The sequence below is a fragment of the Aspergillus pseudodeflectus genome (assembly GCF_044049435.1).
Source record: "Aspergillus pseudodeflectus strain CBS 756.74 chromosome Unknown BJX68scaffold_6, whole genome shotgun sequence".
NCBI classification, from domain to species: domain Eukaryota; kingdom Fungi; phylum Ascomycota; class Eurotiomycetes; order Eurotiales; family Aspergillaceae; genus Aspergillus; species Aspergillus pseudodeflectus.
Window position 1 is genome coordinate 142,412 of NW_027263782.1, and position 21,105 is coordinate 163,516.

Below are 21,105 nucleotides of genomic sequence, written 5' to 3' on the forward strand. Positions count from 1 at the left end.
TACCAAAATCCCAGAAGAACCACAATATCTATCTATCCCTCTCCCTCCTCTCCTCCCTCGCCCTCCAAACCCCCTCCCAAATCTCCATCCACCTCTTCTGCTTAAACGACAACACCGCCTGCGGATCCCTAAAAACCCCCTGCAAGATCTCCCTCACCTTCATACCCAGAACCTTAACCGCCAACATCCCCTTCCACTCCCTCACCGAAAACCTCAATCTATTCGAATCAACCGACAACACCCCGCTATGCAACCGCACATCCGCCTCGCCGGCAAGCAACATAAGCGGGAAGTCCTCGACAACGCTCGTTTCGAACGCGTTGTAGTGTTTGCTTCGGGTTGAGGCCGATTGCATGATGTGGTAGTAGCTGAGGTATTTCGTTACCGATGGGTCGGACGTGCGGTTTACAGAGGTTGGGTGGATGGTTACGGGTTGGTTGTTGGCGATGTTGCGCCAGCCTTTGCCTTCGCGGGTGAGGAGTTTCGGGTAGAAGGACCAGGCGATTACGGAGTTTATCAAGGGATCGTTTGTGGTGTTTGTGTCGTGGACTTCGGGGACTGTGAAGATGTGGCGTTGGCGGGTGGAGCGGGCGCTGGTGTATCAGTTAATTTATTTTTCATTTCTGTTAAGAACGGGGAGAAGGGGGGAAGTACCGGTTGAGTGATGCTTTCTGACCGGCGTCGAGGGTGATGAGACCTGCGTCGGCAATAGAGACGATGAGCTGGAGCTTGACGTCTTCAATGTTCAGCAGAGTCTGTGAGGAGAGAAAGTTCTTCCTGCAATAGGCGTATTCGTTTGCTCCTGGTGTGCTACGAGTGCGTCTCCAGCCGCAGTATGCGTTGTAGACAGTAAGTAAATCCGAGTCGCCTAGACCTCATTAGTGAACAGTGCTACACAAAAAGAGTTGATACGTACCCCGTCTGAAGGAAAGTCTCGCCGCCTCCTTCTGAGTGTTCGACCCCATGGCACTCACAAACGGCGACTTGCACGACAAAATCGCAGCAATACTCACCGCCGCATCCAGACACTTGAAGAACGCCCCATGGATGATCAGCTTGCCCAGGAACACGTCCAGCGGAAGCTTTGCCAGCTGCTGTCCCAGCGGGGTAAGGTTCTCCGAGGCCGTCAAGGCCTTAACCTCTTTGAGGGCGTCGATCGCGCGCCGGATGTTCTTGGAGGAGGGCGGGTCCAGCGCTTCCAGAAGGGTCGGCTCGACTTCGCCGAGTTTGCAGATTTTGACGCGCAGGACGAGGTCTTGCAGGGAGAGGCGAAGCATTTCGGGAGTTTGTTGTTCGGCCAGCTTGGACGGTTAGTACCATAACAATTATCGGGGTTAGAGTAGGCCTACAAGTTTGTCATGGCGATGCTTTGTGAACATGTGGAAGCAGATACCAGCTTGCACTCGACCTGCTCTTCCACGTCGTTGCTTTGCGTTGGCTCGAGAGATGAAAGCCTCCACGAGTCGGGAGAGTTGTCGTCGTTCATCGAATCTATTCCGTTAGCTGAGAATCTATACTTAGTCTGCAAGACATACCGCATTGTCTTCTCCTTTCCTGCGTCAATGACAGCCGTAATATCCGGAATAGTGATACCCGTCTCTGCAATGTTGGTGGCAATTACAATTTTACGCATCCCCTCTGGAGGTACCACAAACGCCTTCTCCTGTTCCTCGCTAGCGATAGACGAGTGAAGGGCATGCACGATCCATCCTTGCTGGAAGACCGGCTCCGAGAGAAGTTCGTCGTTTAATCGACGGATCTCTGCCATACCAGGTAAAAACACGAGGATGGCTTTGCTGTAGTATTCCATTTCTGGTGTTGTTGCGAGCTTCAAGAGTAGCCGCTTGATTAGCTGGTAGTCGAGTCGGTATTCATCGAATTTGGCGACTGTCTCGCGCGTCTGCTTGGAGTATCCGTCCAATGTAGCCACCACGCCCGAGGATTCGCCTTGATCAATTTCCAGATCGTCATCTTCGTCGCGTACAGTATTTGCTTCATTTTCAGAAAGCCGGTACTGAGTAAGCTCGACAGCATCTTCCAGAAACTTGGTCTCGACCGGGAATGTGCGTCCTGGGATGTTCAAGACGGGAACACCGCCGAGATACGTTGAGAAGCGTTGAGCTTCAAGCGTCGCGGACATGAGAATAAGCTTCAGATCCGGCCGTTTCTGCATCAACCGGCGCAGGACTATGAGAAGAAAGTCGCTGTCAATCGAACGCTCATGTACTTCGTCCAGAACAACGTGTGTCACATCCTGGAAATCGTCTGGGCGTTCTAGCATTCGCACCACAACTCCGGTAGTCCTGTCTTGTCAGCTTAATTCATTCCACGAAGAAAGGTGAGATGAACGTACGCAAACACTAGTCTGGTCGACTGGCTCACTTTGCTCTCCAATCTGACTGCAAAACCAATAAGAGAGCGTGACGTCCCAACGTCGGTCTTGGTTTCTCCCAACTCTTCGCTGACTCTTCGCGCGAGAGACATAGCAGAGATACGCCGCGGCTCGGTCACATAGATCTTGCAAGGACGCCCCGAGAGCATCTCGTGCTCGAGGATGAATGATGGAATTTGCGTACTCTTACCACTTCCAGTCTCACTGCAAATTATAAGGACACGGTGCGATTCGAGTGTACTGAGAATTTCGTTCTTGAATTCCCAAATCGGCAGGTTCATTCGGCCTTGGACCATGTACTGGAAGGCCGGGGTGGAGGACTTTTCCATCCAAGCCTGGATCAATTGCTCGTTCGGGCCTGGGATCTCCTTTTTGCCTGCTCGCACGGGGGATCGGTTCTTTGGCGTCCCATTTCGTCTTCGAAAGTTGTCGGAGAGAACAACGTCGTCTTCAAACGCACCATGGTTCTCCGAGATTAGTTTCCTCAGATTTTTGACCACCTGCTTATCAGCTTCGTCCTCTTGCTCCTTCTTCGCGGCGGCGAATTCAGCCCACAGATCTCTCCATGCGACTGGAAGACGCAAATAAGCCTTGCCTTCTTTAGAATTTTGCGGAAAGAGGATGAACAGAGCAAAGGTAGATGCGAATGATTCGGCCTGCTGTAAAGTCGGAGTGGCTATCTTGTCTATAGACACAAATGTGGCGTATGAGCTGGACTTGTGGGTGACCAATTCCTGTGAGAACGGAGACGGAACCTCCTGCGGTTTTGACCATCTCACTTCCAGCGCCATTCGATTCATCTGCGACGACGAAGAAATGTCTTTGAAAAGGACTTTACACCCGGAGTCGCTGAGAGAGGTCAGCGTAGGCTACGAAGAGAGTAGACAGTGCATACCGTGCTTTGCACGCTTCTTCTAGGACACGACGAGGGCTGAGGCCCGTCCATTTTCCAAAATCACGGATTGTAATCGAAGCCTTGTTCAGCTCCTCTGTAATTACTCCCAGCTCTAGAGTGGGTTCATCGTCCTGGAACATGTCTCCCAGAAGGTCACCATCGCCATCTTCCAGTGGTGGGGTAGTGTCTGGCTCTGGCTCTGGCTCCTTCTTCTCTACCAGCTCTTTTTCTGTGTCAGCTCGTCGGAATATAGCAGCCTCCTTTCTGAGTTCGTCCAATTTCTCTTTCCAAAAGTACTCTGCTTCCTTGCGGTCAAAGAGGACATCGTTCTCAATAGCTGAGATCTTCCGCTGGAGCTTTGAGGCTTGCGGATCGTCTGCAGCACTGGTAGGCACGCGACTTTTCTTGCCTTTTTTTGGCTTGTCGAAAAACTCTGGGCGAAGATTATACAAACGGGTCTGTAGATCAAGATACGTCGGAACCAATGTGTCCGGATCAAGAGAGCTATCGGACTCATAAGGATCGGCTTGTGGTATCGGCGCCTTAAAGACAGGCTTCGCCTTTTTCTTGTCGCTTGAGGTTGATTTGGGAGTGGATTGCCCTGACTCACGATCTGATGCTCGTTAGCGCTCCCACCTCATGCGATACCGAGCACCAAGGGTTACCAGAGATCCAGGAAATGTTCTTGTCCGTATCTTTACGTTGGCCAGCCTGTGTATATGAGGGCAATTCTTCAGGTTTGCAGTGCATCGCGAGCCACTCGAGGGCTTCGTCCAGATTGCACACGACATCGCGGTTAGTAACGGAGAAGTTTCCAGCATAGTAGACCAATACGTGCTTCAGCGCTTCTTCAACCCGGTTTTCGGGGAAACCCAATTTCAAAAGGGTATCTTTCAAAGTCCATAGCTTCATGCACAGATCATCCTCTGAGACTGCCCGTTTCGCATCGCGCACTGACTGCGGGATGAGTCCCTGCTCCTCGGCCTCGGCCAGACTGAGTATAGAGTTCACCACATCGGACGGGAGCCATTCAAGCAGGTTCACGGGGATGGCCTGCTGCCGAAGAACTCTCTTTTCCGTGTCTAGTTTCGCAGCCTGACGGACAGCATCACTTTTGCACTTTGCCGCATACTTTTCCACCAGTATCTGCAGTTCGGCATCCTCTAGATGACGTTCGAGTTCCTCCGGCGTGTAATTCTGCAATGACGGGGCTTCGTTTGGCTGTTGAACAGGTTGCGTAGGCTCTGCAGGCGTTGGGCGCTCGCTCTCCGAGACCGACTTCGACTCGACCGTCGAGGCTGGCCCTGACGAGTCCGCGGGCTTTACTTTGGATGGGACGGAGACTGTTGCGAATCCGCGGGCAGGGTTCGATGCGGGCTTCCTCTTTTTCTTGTTATTTGGCGGCATAATGCAGCGCTGCAGCGCCAGGGACAGCTTCAGGAGCTGGAAGGAGTATGAATCAGAATGACTCACGCACCGAGAGGAGATTTAAAAGAGGATGATGCAGTCTGATCAGTGTGGTGGACGCAAAGGCGGCGAAGCTGCTTCTTTCCCCACACAAAACCACCGAAAACTCTTATGACAGCATCACCACCACGAGCGAACGAAGCGCCGAAACGACATGCTCCCGACCACCTAACATGGACGAACTTCCATGGGAACAGGTGAAATCCGGAGATCTCGAGAGCCTGCGGGTCGTGCTCTTCTCGAGCTCGACTTCGCGCAGAACTCGTGCTCTCAGTGATCTCCGCGAGAAAATCGGTATTGCCCGCCCCTCCTCCGTTCTCCGTGGCCCAATTCTGACCGTGTGTTTGGTTTTCTCGTCCTTGCAGGGTCTGATATACCGGAGAATGCCCGCCAGCCTCTCCTAGAACTCCTTCTCAGTACATTATCGCGATACATTGACCGCCCCTCCCGTCAGGCCGTCCAACAATGCCTCCGCTCGTTGCTCAAGGCACCCGTCCCGGCTGACGATCTCAAATTCCTGGTGCAGAAATTACAAATTGAGGCAACGAAATCCAGTCTGGATGCAGGCTCCGCGCTGGCTCTTCTGGAATGGTGCTCTATCCTGCTGCAGATCTTGAAGAGTAACTCGGAAACCCCGCTCCCCGTCGTGTTGGATGTCATTGCGCTGAATGCACGGGCTCTGGAGACATGTCTAGCCGTACCACCCAGATCAGGAGTGAAAGTGTCTGCTCTTAGGGTAACCAGACGTGCCCTCCGTGCGGCATTTTCCGACACCTGGGGCGAGGATGCCATTCACCAATCCGTCCAGCGCTTGACTAGTGATGCGGCCGCCGGGCAGAAGAATGCGCCGTTCATTGGCGTCATTTCTGGTGTTTGCGCGCGCCTGCCGAACAAGAAGTCTGTACTAGAAGGGGACAAGAAGACTATAATCACATACTATATCAAGGAATTGGTTTCTTCCAAGGCCGCGCCGCCTCCACACATTGCTAGCGGCATGTCTGACTTTTTCGAATCTTTTGTCACTTACGAGGATATAACGTCGGAGATAGTCCCTCCGCTGGAGAAAGCAATCCTGCGGTCTCCAGAGGTAGTCTTTAGCGGGCTGGTACCCTCCCTCTTTTCGTCGCTACCGGAGGACATTGACTTGTCCGAGCTTTTACACGCCCGCCTTCTGAAACACCTGCTAGCGAGCATGAAATCGAACAACCCTGCTATTAGACAAGGTGCCTTGGAGTCGTTTGTATCGATTCTGTCCAAATCTAAGACCGAGAGTCTGCTCCTGAAGATCGTGGGTGAAGTGCTTGGTCCTCTCAAGACCAACAAGATTCCAAGCCCCGAGCACCGAGCTACCTATGCACAAGCTCTTTCTGCAGTTACCCCTACAGCCGACATTTCGAAGGAAATTGTGCAAGGGTTTGTCCCAGTCTTCGCCCGCGAATCCAACGAACCGGCCCTCGAGCAAGAAATCAAGGCCTTCTCCAAGCATCTCTCGCACCTTATCGTGTCAAAGGTTACGATTAGCGACGACGTAACCAACGCAATTGTCAAGGGAGCTGCTGAAAAGAAGATCCCTTTCCGGAGGCTGTGGCAACTCAACGTTGGAGAGGCTCTTTGGCAAGCCGAATCCACCACTCTCGCAAGTCCCGAGGTGGAGCCCTTCATCGCGAAGTTCCTTGCTAAACTGAAGGAAATCTTCAAAGAAGTTTCCTCGAACCCTCTGCCATCGGCCCAGAATGGTGCCCTCTTCACTGCCTACGTCTACCTTGCGCTCTTCGGGAGACTGTCTCCCCTCGAGAATTTCGATAAGGCTGGCTGGGAGGAAACTGTTGGCCAGTCGCTCGCCCTTCAGCCGAAGCCGTCGTTCCTATTGAACCCGAAAGCTTACTCTAAGCTGGCCTCTCAAGCGGAGGTTCAATGGGCTGTCAGAACCCTTGCGGCTGTTTCCTCGACGTCAAAGTTCGGCGGCGTTGAGGCACAAGCCAAGGTAGCATGGGCCGAAGCTTTTATTTACACGATCACTGCTCCCGGGTTTCAAACCAGCTTCAGAGACGAATCTGCTCATGAATTGTCCGCTGTGCACCGAAGGGACATCAAGGGAGTCGGTCGCATTGTTCTTGACGGCCTTTGGACTTGGATTCTGGCCTTCAGAACTGGAGAAAAGGAGTCCGCGCCTATATCTGCAGGACCCGAAAGTCAAAGATACCTCCACCTCGTTGTAAAGGCAATTTGCCCGTCTGCTTCAGAGACATCTGATGAGAATCGTGCTAGCTTGAAAGGACAACTAGTCGACATGCTCGTCCTTTGCCGACCAGAACTAATCCCGAACGTTTCGTATATTGACCTTTGCCTAAGAACTGGCACGGATCCTGGAGAACTCGTTCGCGAATTCCCTGGCGAGTGCATGAAGCAATTGATCCAGGTCCAGGAGGATCCCGTTCAGTCCAAGGTACCGCAAGTTGATGCCGCCATTTGGAGCGCAGCGGGGGACCTGGCTTTCGTGGCTCCCGATGTCATGATTCCTCAGCTCGTCAACCAAATCAAGGATGACTTGGACGTCTCTCGCGTGTCTAGCATTACTCCTACGGATGCAGCAATTGCCAGAACCCCGGAGGGTACCATGTTTGTAGACATCCTGAACACAAAGTCTCGGCAAACCTTTGACAAGAACACGAAAGACTACGACATTCTGAAGTGGGAGGAAGAAATGCGCGCACAGCTGGCTCAGAAAAAGGGCGAAAAGCCGAAGAAACTCACTGCAGACGAGCAAGCCAAGGTGAAGGCGCAGCTCGCAAAGGAGGCCAAGATCCGCGAAGATGTTCTGCGCGAGGTAAAGCGGATCGAACGAGGCTGCGGAATAATCCAAGGTCTCGCTGCTGGTCCTGCTGTTGACGCAGACGACTGGATCAATCCTGCCCTCTCTTCACTGTTGGCTCTGTCAAAGGCCGGAGCAGGCTTGTTCACGGGCGACGTTGTCTCGAAAGCGTATCTCAAATGTTCTGAGAAGCTATCAACTCGGCTTGGTCCTCTTCGACCATTCGTGGGTGTTGCCACGCTTAGAGCTATTGGAAAGATCTCATTGCCCACTGAGATGGAAGTAGAGCCTCTTGGCAGTAGGTTTTCTTCCTTTTCCTGTCGGAGGCATATGCTAACTCGCGCCTAGAACTTGTTACTAGAATCCTTTATCGCCTGCGTTTTGCATCTGAACAGCGCCCTCTTGATCATTCTTCCTTGGCATATGCTCTACCCCTACTGTTCCTAATCCTTACTCGCAACGGCGTTGAAGAGGAGAAGGGCGAGGAGGAGGGTGAGCAGGTTTTGTTGGCTCTCGAAATCTTATCCTTCCACTCAGGCTCCTGTAAGTTTTCTACCCCTACTGGGATCTCTGATTCTGACTTGGTTTTAGTCACCGATAACCGCCTTCCGCGAGTCGAGGTGCTTGAACAGCTGATTACTGCAATGCAGAAGTATACTCAGCACTACAAGCTCATCAAGGACACCCTGTTCGATATCTCTAGAAGTATTGCACCAAACATTAACAATGATGAGCTGGATGTACTCCTCAAGGGAGCCATCGTCTCCGACTCCTCCGTGCGGTCATCAGTTTTGCAAGCTATTGAAGCCGAAATCGATCTTACCGACCTTGACTTCTCCGAGCACATCTGGCTCGAATGCCATGATTATGTGGAGGAGAATGCCGAGGTTGCTGAGAACATTTGGGAAGAAAATGCTCTGGAGATCGACGACAGCGCATACGGAAAGATCATTCCCTACCTTGATAGCCCGGACGCAAACCTCCGAGGAGCTGCCGCTCGCGCTTTGGCACACGCGATTGAGTCCAACACGTCCGTATTTGGGGACATTGTTTCTCAGCTCCAGTCGAAATACGAAGCCGAAGTGCGACCAAAGGAGCCGGAGAAAGACAAGTACGGAATGCCAAAGAAGGTTGATATTGCTGACCATTGGGAGTCTCGAAGCGGTATTGCCTTGTCCTTTGCTGCTATGAGCGAATTATTCGAAGGCGAACAGATAGTCTCGTTCCTCCGCTTTTTGATTGAGAGAGGACCTCTTATCGATCGAAGCAGCGTGGTACGAGCTCAGATGGCCGATAGCGGCAAGTCTGTTATCGCCGTGCGCGGCCAGGAGAAGGTGGAGGAGCTGATGAAGCTTTTGGAGACGACGTTGGAGACTTCGGACAAGGGAAGCGAGACATCCGACCTTCTCAATGAAGCAGTCGTCGTACTTTACGGATCCCTGGCTCGGCATCTCAAGGCGGACGACCCTCGTCTGCAAACAGTTATCAAGCGACTTCTCGCCACTCTTCCTACGCCCTCTGAGAGTGTCCAGGCTGCCGTCTCCGAATGTCTTCCACCTTTGATAAGATTAGCTGGACCCCAAAGCGGACAATACGTTAAGGAAATGCTTGATCAACTCCTGCAGACAAAGAAATATGCCACTCAACGTGGTGCGGCATATGGATTGGCCGGTATTGTCAAGGGGAGGGGTGTCTTCACATTGCGCGAGTACCGTGTCATGTCCCACCTCCAGGATGCGTCCGAGAACAAGAAAGAGCCACACCAGCGACTCGGAGCTTTGATGGCGTACGAACTCTTTGCAACCATCCTTGGCCGTACTTTTGAACCATACGTAATCCAGGTCGTTCCTCAACTCTTGGCCAGCTTCGGAGATCCAAGCACCGATGTTCGCGATGCTTGTCTGTATACCGCAAAGGCCTGTTTTGCGAACCTCAGCTCTTACGGTGTCAAGAAGATCCTCCCTACTCTTCTTGACGGTCTCGAGGACACCCAGTGGCGTAGTCAGAAGGGTGCTTGCGATCTTCTCGGAGCCATGGCCTATTTGGATCCGCAGCAGCTTGCTGCGAGTCTGCCTGCCATCATTCCTCCGCTTACTGTGGTGTTGAACGATACCCACAAGGAAGTGCGCAATGCTGCGAACCGCAGTCTTCAACGGTTCGGAGAGGTCATCAGCAACCCTGAAGTCAAGTCCCTGGTCAACGTCTTGCTGAAGGCTCTGAGTGATCCTACCAAGTTTACCGACGAGGCTCTTGATGCTCTTATCAAGGTGTCCTTTGTCCACTACCTGGACGCTCCCTCCCTGGCATTGGTTGTCCGCATTCTTGAACGTGGTCTCGGTGATAGGTCTGCAACCAAGCGCAAGTCGGCCCAGATTATTGGCAGTTTGGCTCATCTTACTGAGCGCAAGGACCTTATTACTCACTTGCCTATCATCGTTTCCGGCCTCAACCAGGCCATTATCGATCCTGTGCCCACTACTCGCGCTACTGCGTCAAAGGCTCTTGGTTCCCTCATCGAAAAGCTTGGAGAAGACGCCCTTCCGGACCTCATTCCCAACCTCATGGCCACCCTCAAGTCCGACACCGGAGCTGGCGATCGTTTGGGATCTGCTCAAGCTCTCTCAGAGGTTCTGGCGGGTCTGGGCACGACAAGACTCGAGGAAACCCTGCCAACTATTCTGCAGAACGTCAGCAGCTCGAAGCCCACTATTCGCGAAGGTTTCATGACTCTCTTCATCTTCTTGCCTGCTTGCTTCGGAAACAGCTTCGCCTCTTACCTCAGCAAAATCATTCCGCCTATCTTGGCTGGTCTAGCGGACGATGTTGATTCCATTCGTGAGACTTCGCTCCGTGCAGGTCGTCTATTGGTCAAGAACTTCTCCTCCAAGGCTATCGACCTCTTGCTTCCCGAGCTTGAGCGTGGTCTTGCCGACGATAGTTACCGCATCAGGTTGAGCTCCGTCGAGCTGGTTGGTGATCTTCTCTTCAGTATCACCGGTATTACCGCCCGTGCCGAGGCGGACGAGGAGGAAGAGGAAGCCGCGCAAGCCGGACAGTCGTTGCTCGAGGTTCTTGGAGAGGAGAGGAGAAACAAGGTTCTTTCCTCGCTGTTCATCTGTCGTTGCGATACTTCTGGTCTCGTCAAGAGCGCGGCCATGGGTGTCTGGAAATCGCTTGTGGCATCTCCCAAGACTCTCAAGGAGATGGTGCCAACTCTCTCTCAATTCATTATTCGCCGCCTTGGATCTTCAAATATGGAACAGAAGGTTATTGCTAGTAACGCACTTGGTGATCTCATCAAGAAAGCTGGAGAATCTGTTCTCGCAACTCTGCTGCCCACTCTCGAGGACGGTCTCCAAACTTCGCCGGATGTGGATGTCAAGCAGGGTATTTGCATTGCCCTCAGAGAAATCATTACCTCCTCGTCTCCCGAGTCCCTTGAGGACTTTGAGAAGATTCTTATTTCCACCGTCCGCGTGGCCTTGGTTGATCATGATGAGGATGTTCGTGAGGCTGCCGCTGAAGCATTCGATGCCCTGCAACAGATCTTCGGCAAGAAGGCTGTGGACCAAGTTTTGCCCCATCTCTTGCTCCTATTGAGAAACGACGAGGATGCAGAGCAAGCCTTGTCGGCGCTGTTGACGCTTCTCACCGAACAAACTCGCGCCAACATTATCCTGCCCAACCTCATCCCTACCCTTCTCACCTCCCCTATCTCGACGTTCAACGCCAGGGCTTTGGCCTCACTGGCAGAGGTTGCAAGCTCCGCAATGGCCCGTCGCCTGCCCACTATCCTGAACACATTAATGGACAATATCATCTCCTGCAAGGACGATGAGCAGCGTGAAGAGCTTGACAGTGCATTCCACACCATCTTGGTCTCCGTGGATGAGTTTGACGGTCTCAACGTGATGATGAGCGTGATGCTGGCGTTGATGAAGCACGATGATGAGCACCGCCGTGCTAACGCGGCCAACCATCTCAAGTCATTCTTCTCTGATGCGGATATTGACTTCTCGAGATACCACCAAGATCTGATCCGCGTCCTGCTGATATCTTTCGACGATTCCGCCAAGGAGGTTGTCAAGGCTGCATGGGCAGCTCTCAGTGGACTCACTTCTCACCTGCGCAAGGAGGAAATGGAAGTTCTCTCCGTGCCTACAAGACAGATTCTCAAGGGTGTCGGAGTTCCTGGAGCGGATCTGCCGGGTTTCAGTCTGCCCAAGGGTATCACTGCCATTCTGCCAATCTTCTTGCAGGGTCTTCTGAACGGCAGTGTCGACCAGCGTACTCAGTCTGCTCTCGCTATTGCCGACCTTATCGACCGTACAGCTGCGGACTCTCTGAAGCCGTTTGTTACTCAAATTACTGGTCCGCTTATCCGTGTTGTATCTGAACGATCAACGGACCTTAAGTGTAAGTTATCCCTAATGCAGAATCTTGGAACGCGTCTAACAGGAATTGCAGGTGCCATTTTCTACACGCTCAACAAACTTCTGCAGAAGATCCCTCTGGCTGTCAAGCCTTTCCTGCCGCAGCTGCAAAGAACATTTGCTCGTGGTCTTGCCGACCAAACCAGCGAGACTCTGCGTAACAGAGCTGCCAAGGGTCTCGGTATTTTGATCACCCTGACGCCCAGGGTCGATCCACTTATTGCCGGTATGTGGAGTTCCTACTCTAGAGATGTGAGATGCTAATAATGTCTAGAACTTATTACGGGAACCAAGACGGCCGATGTTGGCGTGCGAAACGCCATGATGAAGGCTCTACAGGAGGTTGTAGGCAAGGCCGGTGGCAGCATGAGCGAGGCTTCGAAGAACTCTATCCTCGCGCTCATTGACGACGACGCTAGCGACCAGACCGGTAAGTTCGCGAATTATTGTAAATCGATTTGCATTGATCTAATGACATTAGACGCTGTCGCCATCACAAATGCCAAGTTGCTGGGGGCACTCGTCAAGGTTCTTCCTGCAGCGACTGCTGGACCACTTATCAAGTATGTCATACCCTACCGTCGCAATTCGCCAGTGCTAACTTGCTCCCAGGAGCCGTGTGCTTACGTCCAACTTGTCACACTCGTCGATTCTTGGCCTCAATGCTTTGCTTGTCGAATCCCCAGCATCTCTGACTGAGCACTTTGCGGCGGAGACGCAGCATCTGATCTGCCAGGGGGTCACAAACAAGGATGTAAGCAACCCCTTATACTTTGTTTACGGACTACGCTAATCAAAATAGCCCTTCATTTCCGACAACAGTGTACTCGCCGCTGGAAAGTATCTGCTCCTCGAAGAACAGCACAGTTTCGAATCCAACAAAGCCATCTTTGAGGCATTGGCGCCCTGCATCCAGCCCGGCACACCATCCGACACCCGCCGACTGGCACTAGTTGTGATCCGAACCGTCAGCCGCCTGCACCCTGAGCTTGTCCGTCCCCATCTTGCCATCCTTGCGCCGCCAATCTTCGCCGGCGTCCGCGACATGGTTATTCCCGTCAAGCTGGCATCCGAAGCAGCCTTCCTCTCCATCTTCTCGGTCGTCGACTCGGACACTGCGGTCTTCGACAAGTATATGGCCGGACCCGGCGCTGAACTGCCCCCGGGACCGAAGCGGAGCATGTCGGACTACTTCAAGCGAGTTGCGATGCGTCTTGCGACACAGGCGCGCGAGCGCAGAGAGGCGGAAGGTGGACAGGGCGGACTGGGTCTGTCGAATGACGAGGTGGACGACGAGAAGGAGCTTTGGAGTATTGGCAAGGTTGAGCTCGAGGAGGGTTCGTTTGGGGACGAGTGATGATACTAGTTATGCTTGACCTACGACCTGAATGAGTTATAGATAGATGTATACCCTTCTGTCGGGGAGTCCATATCGACAATAAAAGTTGACGATGTTAAGAGGCTTCAATCTGTATCCCTCACAAGTTCCCGCCCGGCGATAAGAGATCCAGGCTTGATAAGGGCATTCACGTGACAAGTCGCGACTTCCCCACGAACTTCAAGAGAGAAAAGATTAACTTCACAAAGAGTGAACCATCGCGAAGGCTGCCACAACTATATCAAGAAAATCTGAATCATAAACTGAATAACTACACCGTAAGCTCTTGGTGAATGTCCAATCCTCCAAGGCCAGAGTCATCAAGACGCATTATGACTGGAGACTAGCGTGGGGTACGAGCCCTAGTGGATTTCGCTTAGAGCACAGTGGCTTAGCTAATCAGCCGGCCCGATCTCAAACTCCTCACTTTGGGAATTCAACCCGTTGTCGAGTGCAACGAACATCATCCGCCAACGACCGTCGATACGCCGACTTCAAGATGTGAGTTCATCTCCCAAAGTCGATACCCTGCTGCTACGGAGGAAATACTGTTTCGTGATGGACATTTTGCCAATGTTCTGCCCATCCCTGGACCGTCCGAACCGGAGCCAGTGTTTCTGCATCTTTTCCCACTACTACCACCCAGGAGGAAGAAAAAAAAGATACAAGGAGAAATTTGATCGAGGCCTCATGCTGACTTCGTGTGTTCTTCCGTCACAGGGTCAACCTTCGCACCCAGAAGCGCCTCGCGGCCTCCGTGGTCGGCTGCGGCAAGCGCAAGATTTGGCTCGACCCCAATGAGATGAGCGAAATCTCCAACGCCAACTCCCGCCAGACCGTCCGCAAGCTCGTCAAGGATGGCCTCATCATCCGCAAGCCCGTCACCATGCACTCTCGCTCCCGCGCCCGTGAGCTCGCCGAGGCCCGCCGGATCGGCCGTCACCGCGGTCTGGGTAAGCGCAAGGGTACCAAGGAGGCCCGTATGCCCAGCTCCCTCCTCTGGATGCGCCGCATGCGTATCCTCCGCCGTCTCCTCGTCCGCTACCGTGCCGCCGGCAAGATCGACAAGCACCTCTACCACGAGCTGTACCACCTCGCCAAGGGTAACACCTTCAAGCACAAGCGTGGTTTGATTGAACACGTGAGTTGGCAAGAATCTTCTGTTGGGGAACGGGACGTGAGCTGACATGTTTTTTTCTGCTATAGATCCAAAAGGCCAAGGCTGAGAGACAACGTGAGCGTCTGCTCAAGGAGGAGATGGATGCTAAGCGTGCCAAGAACAAGGCTCTCCGTGAGCGACGACAGGAGCGCATTGAGGCCAAGCGCAACGCTCTTGTTGGCGAGGCTCAGGAGTAAATGCATTGAGTTATTTTCTTCCTTCGATGACGGATTTTGGCGGTGCGGCGGTTTGATCTGGGGGAATCGATCATCAGCCCAAGAGATATCATCATCACTTCAGGTCGACCACTTCGCTTGTTTTCGCATTCCAGGTCTGGCTCGGTGGGGTTGATTCACATCCGGGATACCCTGGGACTGGCCTCGGAGTTTTTCGGGCCAGGGGCAAAAGATACTCTTTTCCTGCTTTCTCTCGTTCTCTGGTGAAAAGCGGATAGAGGGGCGCCGGAGAGAAGGTACATGGAAACGAGGAAAAAAGGAATGAAAAAATATGAACAAGGATTTTCTTACCCAAATCAATGGCATGGCGCTTTGTGTGTGATATGACAAACTTGGATTTGATTGCATTCTACCTTTTTTTCTTCTGCCCGCCAACTGCCGCTCTAAAATATAATGTGTAACGTTCAGCTGGTGTATCCGAAGCCGTAGCCATACCTTGCTACCACTTGACAGTACCGTAGATCGCCAGCTCGGAACTCTACAGAGCTCAGGAGCCCATCCCCGCCTTCTACGATCTGGGGAACTCCTACAAACAGAAGTCACATTGCCGTCCCACATTCACCGACCCCTCCAGCAAACTACCACATGCACGCATCCCTTCACCAAAGCGATAAAATACAAACACGCTGCATACCTACAGGCCCTTGCTGCAGTGACTAAAGATTCTTTTCCCTTCCATTCACGCTTCACCTAGGTTGTTACTATTCATCCGTTTGCTCTGAGCCTTGGATATATATCTCGCCCCCCTACCCCCAACCTGCATCTTCCGCATTTTCCCAAAACCATCACCATCCCGTTTTCTTAGCTTCTTGTGTATATTTTTGGTTTCCCATAGTTTTCATGCATCGTAGTAGTACTGTACCCCTTGGATTCACCCTTTCTTTGCCTTATACTCCGTCGGCACAATGATCGGGATACCTCCCGAAGTATACTCGCACTGGACCATTGGATGTCCACTCTATCCTTACTTGATGGCATCAGTCATGGACAAGACCTTCGGCCAGTTCTTGACCAAAAAACCTACGAGCCCTTCCTCTGGTCGATGGACAGCCTGGCCTGTAAGATGCCACTAGGCTCGGCTACCCTCCCTCAGTGTGCACAAGGAACCAGCGGAGTAGCACCAATCCGCACCTTTTCTCTTTTCTTGACACTCACGCTGAAGTCCGATGAAGTAAGCCCCTGACCGGATCGTCTGCCGTGCCACGATGAAGCCGAGCCCGACTTGGAAGACCCGAAGAGTGGTTCCTGACCCTGTTCGATGACGGTATGTCAATTCCTGCCCTAAAAGACAGAAACGAGTGACTGACAACTCTCGCTAGTATCCCTACACTGGATATGGCCTCCTTTCCTGATGTGCTGCCGTCACTGCCCTACATCTACCTACATGGGCAGCCTCATGAGGAATGCTGCCCTGGCTCGGGCTCGCCTGCTTCAGACCTATCATTCCCGCCCCAGGCAAGCCTGCTCAGTACCCCCAAATACACATCAATTTCAAGCAACAGAGCAAAGGAGTAATCACTAACATGCCTATGAGCTTGAACGGGAGCGCGGGACCCTCCTCCATTATCCTCGCATGGATGTGTCTTTGGTCTATATGTCTTCTGCCTCGTCATGGTGTATCCCGGCTGTTGTATGAGGCGTCGGCGTCTCTATACCCTCGATCGATCATCTTATCCTCCGCTTCTCGGACCTCATCATGTTCGAGAACTCGTCAAAGCACCTGGTCTTCAGGACCATTTCCCAAATCCCTCGCCATATCAAGCCCGCGAGGCCACAAAAGACTCCAGAGCAATGAAGGTTTCACGCTTGGGAATCCGAGAAGCCCCCTGGGAAATCCTTACCATGCTTCTCGCTGAACTCGATCGACGAGGCTTGGGTCGTCGTTGTGCATGTTATTGCTCTTACGGGCTCAGGAGACGCTATCCCGTTGTGCCACGCTGGCGGCTGTACTGACCCAGCGCAGAGGTCTAGAGACCAGATCTGTGCACGGAGAACATTAGGGAGAAGCGCGATGTCTAGCCGGGGTTACATATTTCGAGGTAAGCCGGTGACTTCCAGGGCATCGTAAGTCAGTACATACTCCTTGTTACCCACTGTGCACGAAGCACTCGCTAACTTTGGAGTTCCTAGGTTGAAAATGGGTTGGTTGGACACTCCTGCTGCCACCCTGGACTGGTGCAAGCATCAAGGCCGGGACAGACTTACTTGCATGATTGTGAGGAGGATACGACGGCTCGCTGGCTGCTAGACGATACACCCCATCTGTAAGTCGTCTCGCTCTTTTGGGTGTTCAGACAGCTCACGCTGAATTTGGTTAGTGTTTTTGCACCCCTTGTAGTGCAAAAATTTAGAGCTGATACGAGGCTAGAATTGCGGCCAAAATGTGCGAGGTTCGAAAGTCAGAAGAGGACAACTGGTGGAATAGCTCTTTCAAGGACATGACAAACTTGAGCAGAGCCATTGTGCGTTGCAGCAAAGCAACCAGGATTGCAAGGGAACCGATGTCCTGCCTCATACATGTCAACGCGAGTGGTCACCGTCTCCCCAAGAACCGAGCATTGAACCCAGTATGTTGCTCCCAAACAAAGCTGAAAATCTCCCTCTATGGCATTACCACGAACGAGGTGCCATGGAGTCATCCTGGGCCCCAGAGCAGAGACCGAGGACATCGATCCACGCTCTAAAAACAGCCAGAACTCATGATAGGAATGACCAACGGTGGGCTCTGCGTGTCGTCCTTCGAAACGGGTTGGTTTATACACCGTCGTGCATGTTGCAAAAGGTCCATTGAGTGTGGCCTCCAATTCCACGGGAGTGTAGCAGCACTCCATATGAACCCCCATTGCAGCAATAACGCCATACCCAACCAGGAGCGGGCTGTAACCTGCTCACACGTATGCTTGCCATCCATGACAGATGCACCGGCAGCGGCCGCGTCTGGCTGGTGTCCCAGTCTCTTCGGATATTTGCTTTGCGAGACCTAATGCATGTCGAGCTATCAGAAAGTGGCTGCGGACACGGCCGTTTGTCCACAAGGGATGCCAACCGGGAGTATTCTTCTCGTGAGCGCCTTCTCAGCGTCGAATCGCCTGCCTCCCGAGACATTAGGGAAGTCACAAGGAAGCTCCCATGCGACTATTATAGCGGATCATATGGAACTCGTCTTCCCAGAGACAGAGAACCATAAAATGTTCACCACAAGGATGTTGTGCATCCTCGGAGGCTACCTTTGTAACGCCACAGGTGGACTCGTCGAGGGCGAGAAGCTGTACGTGACTCCTGCCCTGCAGACAACCAATTACTGAGATGGCCTAGGAAAATTCGAGGGCTCGTGCCTTTGCTTGCCCGTGGAGGCCATAAAGGCCCAGCCGGACCGGAAACGCCCTGCAGTATGGCGGACGTTGTGGACTGGGCCTCTTCGACCGATCGCACGGAAGCATTGCTAGCTTTATGATCTTCCCGGTGATGTTCACCCTGGTGTTTTCTTTCTGCATGTCTTTATTTACGGCATGGCTGTCAGCTACGACCCTGGCATGCTCCCTCATGTCGGAGCGTGGTACAATGACTTGACACCCTCAACAAGATACAGAGAGCCTCCAAACCAACCTGCAAGAGGGCAGGCCTTTTGGTGAGGTACTATGATTCCACGGGACACGAACGGAATTCGGTCTGACTGTTCTTCTTACTCCGCGAGGACAGGCGCCAGCCAGCAGACATGGCCTGATGGTTGCATCATCAAACTGGATTTAGCAAGTTCTTTCAGCCCTCGCACTTGTGGAGATATACAGAGCGGGTGGCTTAGACCGGAGTCTATCTACACGGAGGGCCTGCATTAAGAGACATTCGCCATTTCACGGGTGAAGGACCTGGTCTTTCTTGACGAGTCGATCTTCAACGAGAAGACAGGCTGATCCGTGGCATCACACCTACGTCCCAATTGTCAGGGCCCCAGACCTCAAACGTCTCGGACCGTGCTGACCTGCGCCCCCATCCATCCGAGTCCGACAAAAGACGCCGGCCAATAACCATGGACGCTGTGAGGAACTCGCGCAGTACTTGGGCAACAGAGCATCCCGCGCCCTCAAATCAAGATTTGAACAGGTGAAGGAATCCAATTTCGGGGACATTACGGACCGCCCGTTCAGGGAAATATTACTCAAGGATTACCATTCGGCCCATTGCGGAGCTGCTCACAAGGGACAGGAGATCCAGAACATGATCATCGGAGCTGGGGCCTGCCCTTGAGATTTGTTGGTTGGTTTCCGCTACGAGTCTATGCGATGAGATGGCTCGGAACTCGCCCCGCATGACGACAATGGAAGAACGCTCGAACTGGCCAGGCAGACGTGAAACATTCAAGACGTTCAAGATGCATCGTGCTGACCTCCTCGAGCAGGTAATGGCCAAGACAGATATTGCTAATGTACTGCCCCCCATAATCACTGAAAGGTAAGTGAGCCGTTTACTGATGCTACCTACCGGTCTCGAGCAACACATGCTAGCCCCCGCGTCTCACCCAAGAAGCGATGTGCCTCGTGAACACGATTAGCCACCGGGCTATTGCCAGGGAGGGCAAGCGGCGCTTTTCTATACTCCTCCAGCTCCCCGGGATCACGGAGGTGGAGGGCTGGCGTATTCTTACGCGCAGCTTGTCCGCCATGCCCGCCCTTTGAGATTAAAGAGCTCCTCAGACGCAACCTTTATAAGACATTTGCTACAACAGTGTCAAGTTACGAGATCCTCGGGACACCAGCGAGGATAACGTACTGAGGGTACCTGAGCCGCGGACAAAACCCCGGAATCCTGGCAGCGATATATCGTTGTATTCAGCCGTCAGTCAGCAGTCAGGCTGACGTTGTGCCAGCTTGTCAACCTCGATCGGTCTAGATATCATGGGGATATGGACCTTTTCACTGCAGACCCGAACCGCCTGCGGAAATCCTGATATCGGGTCTGCAACAACAAGCCTGCAGCCAGAGAATGAACCCTTGTATCCTGAATCTCTTGACCTCAATTTCAGTACACCTGCAATGATGGTGCTTGGCCGTCTACCATGTTTGGCTAAGCTAGAGTTATCGGTCTGCAGGAACAATTCTTGCTTATGTCTATTTTGGCTCTTATCCAGAATACCCGTTCAGCGCCGTCCTGTTCACCTTGGGCCCTCCCCGCATCCTGCGGGTACTCGTGCCGGCACTCCTCGAGCGAAGGAGGGCAGGGGGCCTCGGGCTTCCACGACAGTCGGTCAAGGGACTGGGCCACGGTCACGGAATTCGATAAAATGTGCCATGATTTTGAGAGGCATCCTGCTTCTATCCGAGGTGGGAACTCACAGGTGTCGAAAATTGCAATCATCTTTGTACCGTCAACACCCCGCATGCCCACGTCGAAGCCTTATACTTGCGCGTCAACAGGAGCATGCGTCCGCAACTGACCCTACCGTCCTACCGTCCTAGCAGCCGCTGCAGGACTCTTTCACGAGAGCTCGCACATCTTCCCTTCTCGTCGCTGGCTCGGAGCGCCACGGTTTGATTTCCGTTACGGCATCATGGAAGCTATACTCACCTCGGACATATTGATCGCCCTGGGGAGGTATTCCAAGCGTTGGAGTGGGCTAGTACAACGTCATACCCATTGAGTAGTTGCAAATACTCCCAAGACTCCACGAGCGTGCCCGGACCCCCTTGGCCTTTGAAGAGACGTCGTGGACTGCATACATAAAGCTTCTATAAGGCTTAGAGCATCAATGGCAAATGTCCGGTGCGCATTTGGTCAGCACTTGGCTCTTCAGGGCGCCCAGAATTCTAGTCTTAGACACCACTGCAAGGAAGACGAGGGGCTCATGGACCTTCTCAGTCGGGATCTGCCTGATCGGGAGCATCTTTAAGTGGATGAACGGATCAACGAAGGCCAACGATAACTGGATCACGGCGTTGGACCTCTGACCGGATAGATTGAGCAAAGCAAGACCAGGAGGTACAAACGGACCGCATTGATTGCAGCTGGAGAGGAGGCTGAACTGACCTGACCTGGCTGTGAGCGTTGCAATCTTGTTCGACTTACACGCACATGGTACACCTATGAGCAACTCGGACCCTAGGACATCTCATCTTGTTCGGAAACATGGCCTTCCTTACGTACACGGGGGCCATGCGGTCAAACCCAACCGCCACGGCGGCTGGAGGCACGGGGGCAAATCGCATCGAATCGAAGCGCCCAAAAGTGTGGTTGCTCACAGCTTACAGATTGTCAAGGGTAGCTGGTGTCTCGAGCTGAGGCAAATCGGAGCTGCTTGTGCAAAGCTCTAGGGTCGGATTCGAGTCCTGACGAGCCTCT

The 21,105-nt window shown here is 52.9% G+C and overlaps 4 protein-coding genes across 4 annotated transcripts; 2 read left to right on the forward strand and 2 right to left on the reverse strand.

The window, feature by feature from the left end:
- Window positions 1-28: 28 nt before the first annotated feature.
- Window positions 29-4,694, reverse strand: BJX68DRAFT_262990 (putative ATP dependent RNA helicase; the record flags this gene model as incomplete). Its single annotated transcript, XM_071044570.1, has 8 exons — window positions 29-593; window positions 655-868; window positions 917-1,301; window positions 1,350-1,491; window positions 1,536-2,303; window positions 2,354-3,241; window positions 3,288-3,900; window positions 3,953-4,694. 8 exons carry the CDS (start codon window positions 4,692-4,694, stop codon window positions 29-31), a joined length of 4,317 nt encoding a protein of 1,438 aa, XP_070902955.1.
- A 162-nt stretch (window positions 4,695-4,856) lies between these two features.
- On the forward strand, window positions 4,857-13,657 carry BJX68DRAFT_228766 (putative translational activator). The gene is made up of 9 exons (XM_071038906.1): window positions 4,857-5,048; window positions 5,120-7,864; window positions 7,915-8,109; window positions 8,158-11,982; window positions 12,034-12,225; window positions 12,274-12,429; window positions 12,481-12,562; window positions 12,612-12,753; window positions 12,802-13,657. The coding sequence occupies exons 1-9, from the start codon at window positions 4,928-4,930 to the stop codon at window positions 13,354-13,356; spliced, it is 8,013 nt and encodes a 2,670-aa protein (XP_070902956.1). The 5' UTR covers window positions 4,857-4,927; the 3' UTR covers window positions 13,357-13,657.
- Window positions 13,658-13,825: 168 nt separating this feature from the next.
- On the forward strand, window positions 13,826-15,179 carry BJX68DRAFT_228767 (60S ribosomal protein eL19). Its single transcript, XM_071038907.1, has 3 exons — window positions 13,826-13,878; window positions 14,098-14,518; window positions 14,584-15,179. Coding segments are annotated over exons 1-3 (573 nt in total). The 5' UTR covers window positions 13,826-13,876; the 3' UTR covers window positions 14,734-15,179.
- On the reverse strand, window positions 14,525-15,430 carry BJX68DRAFT_176674 (uncharacterized protein). Its single transcript, XM_071037139.1, has one exon. It carries the CDS (start codon window positions 15,328-15,330, stop codon window positions 14,833-14,835), a length of 498 nt encoding a protein of 165 aa, XP_070902958.1. The 5' UTR covers window positions 15,331-15,430; the 3' UTR covers window positions 14,525-14,832.
- Between the last annotated feature and the right edge of the window lie 5,675 nt (window positions 15,431-21,105).

What these genes read in the sequence shown, in the direction of transcription:
- BJX68DRAFT_228767 (XM_071038907.1), top strand. An exon ending in AGCGTGGTTTGATTGAACAC is followed by an intron (nt 14,519 to 14,583) that starts GTGAGTTGGCAA and finishes TTTCTGCTATAG; the next exon opens with ATCCAAAAGGCCAAGGCTGA.
- BJX68DRAFT_228766 (XM_071038906.1), top strand. Translation starts at nt 4,928, where the DNA reads ATGGACGAACTTCCATGGGAACAGGTGAAATCCGGAGATCTCGAGAGC. An exon ending in ATCCTTCCACTCAGGCTCCT is followed by an intron (nt 8,110 to 8,157) that starts GTAAGTTTTCTA and finishes ACTTGGTTTTAG; the next exon opens with TCACCGATAACCGCCTTCCG. An exon ending in ACGATCAACGGACCTTAAGT is followed by an intron (nt 11,983 to 12,033) that starts GTAAGTTATCCC and finishes CAGGAATTGCAG; the next exon opens with GTGCCATTTTCTACACGCTC.
- BJX68DRAFT_176674 (XM_071037139.1), bottom strand. Translation starts at nt 15,330, where the DNA reads ATGTGGGACGGCAATGTGACTTCTGTTTGTAGGAGTTCCCCAGATCGT.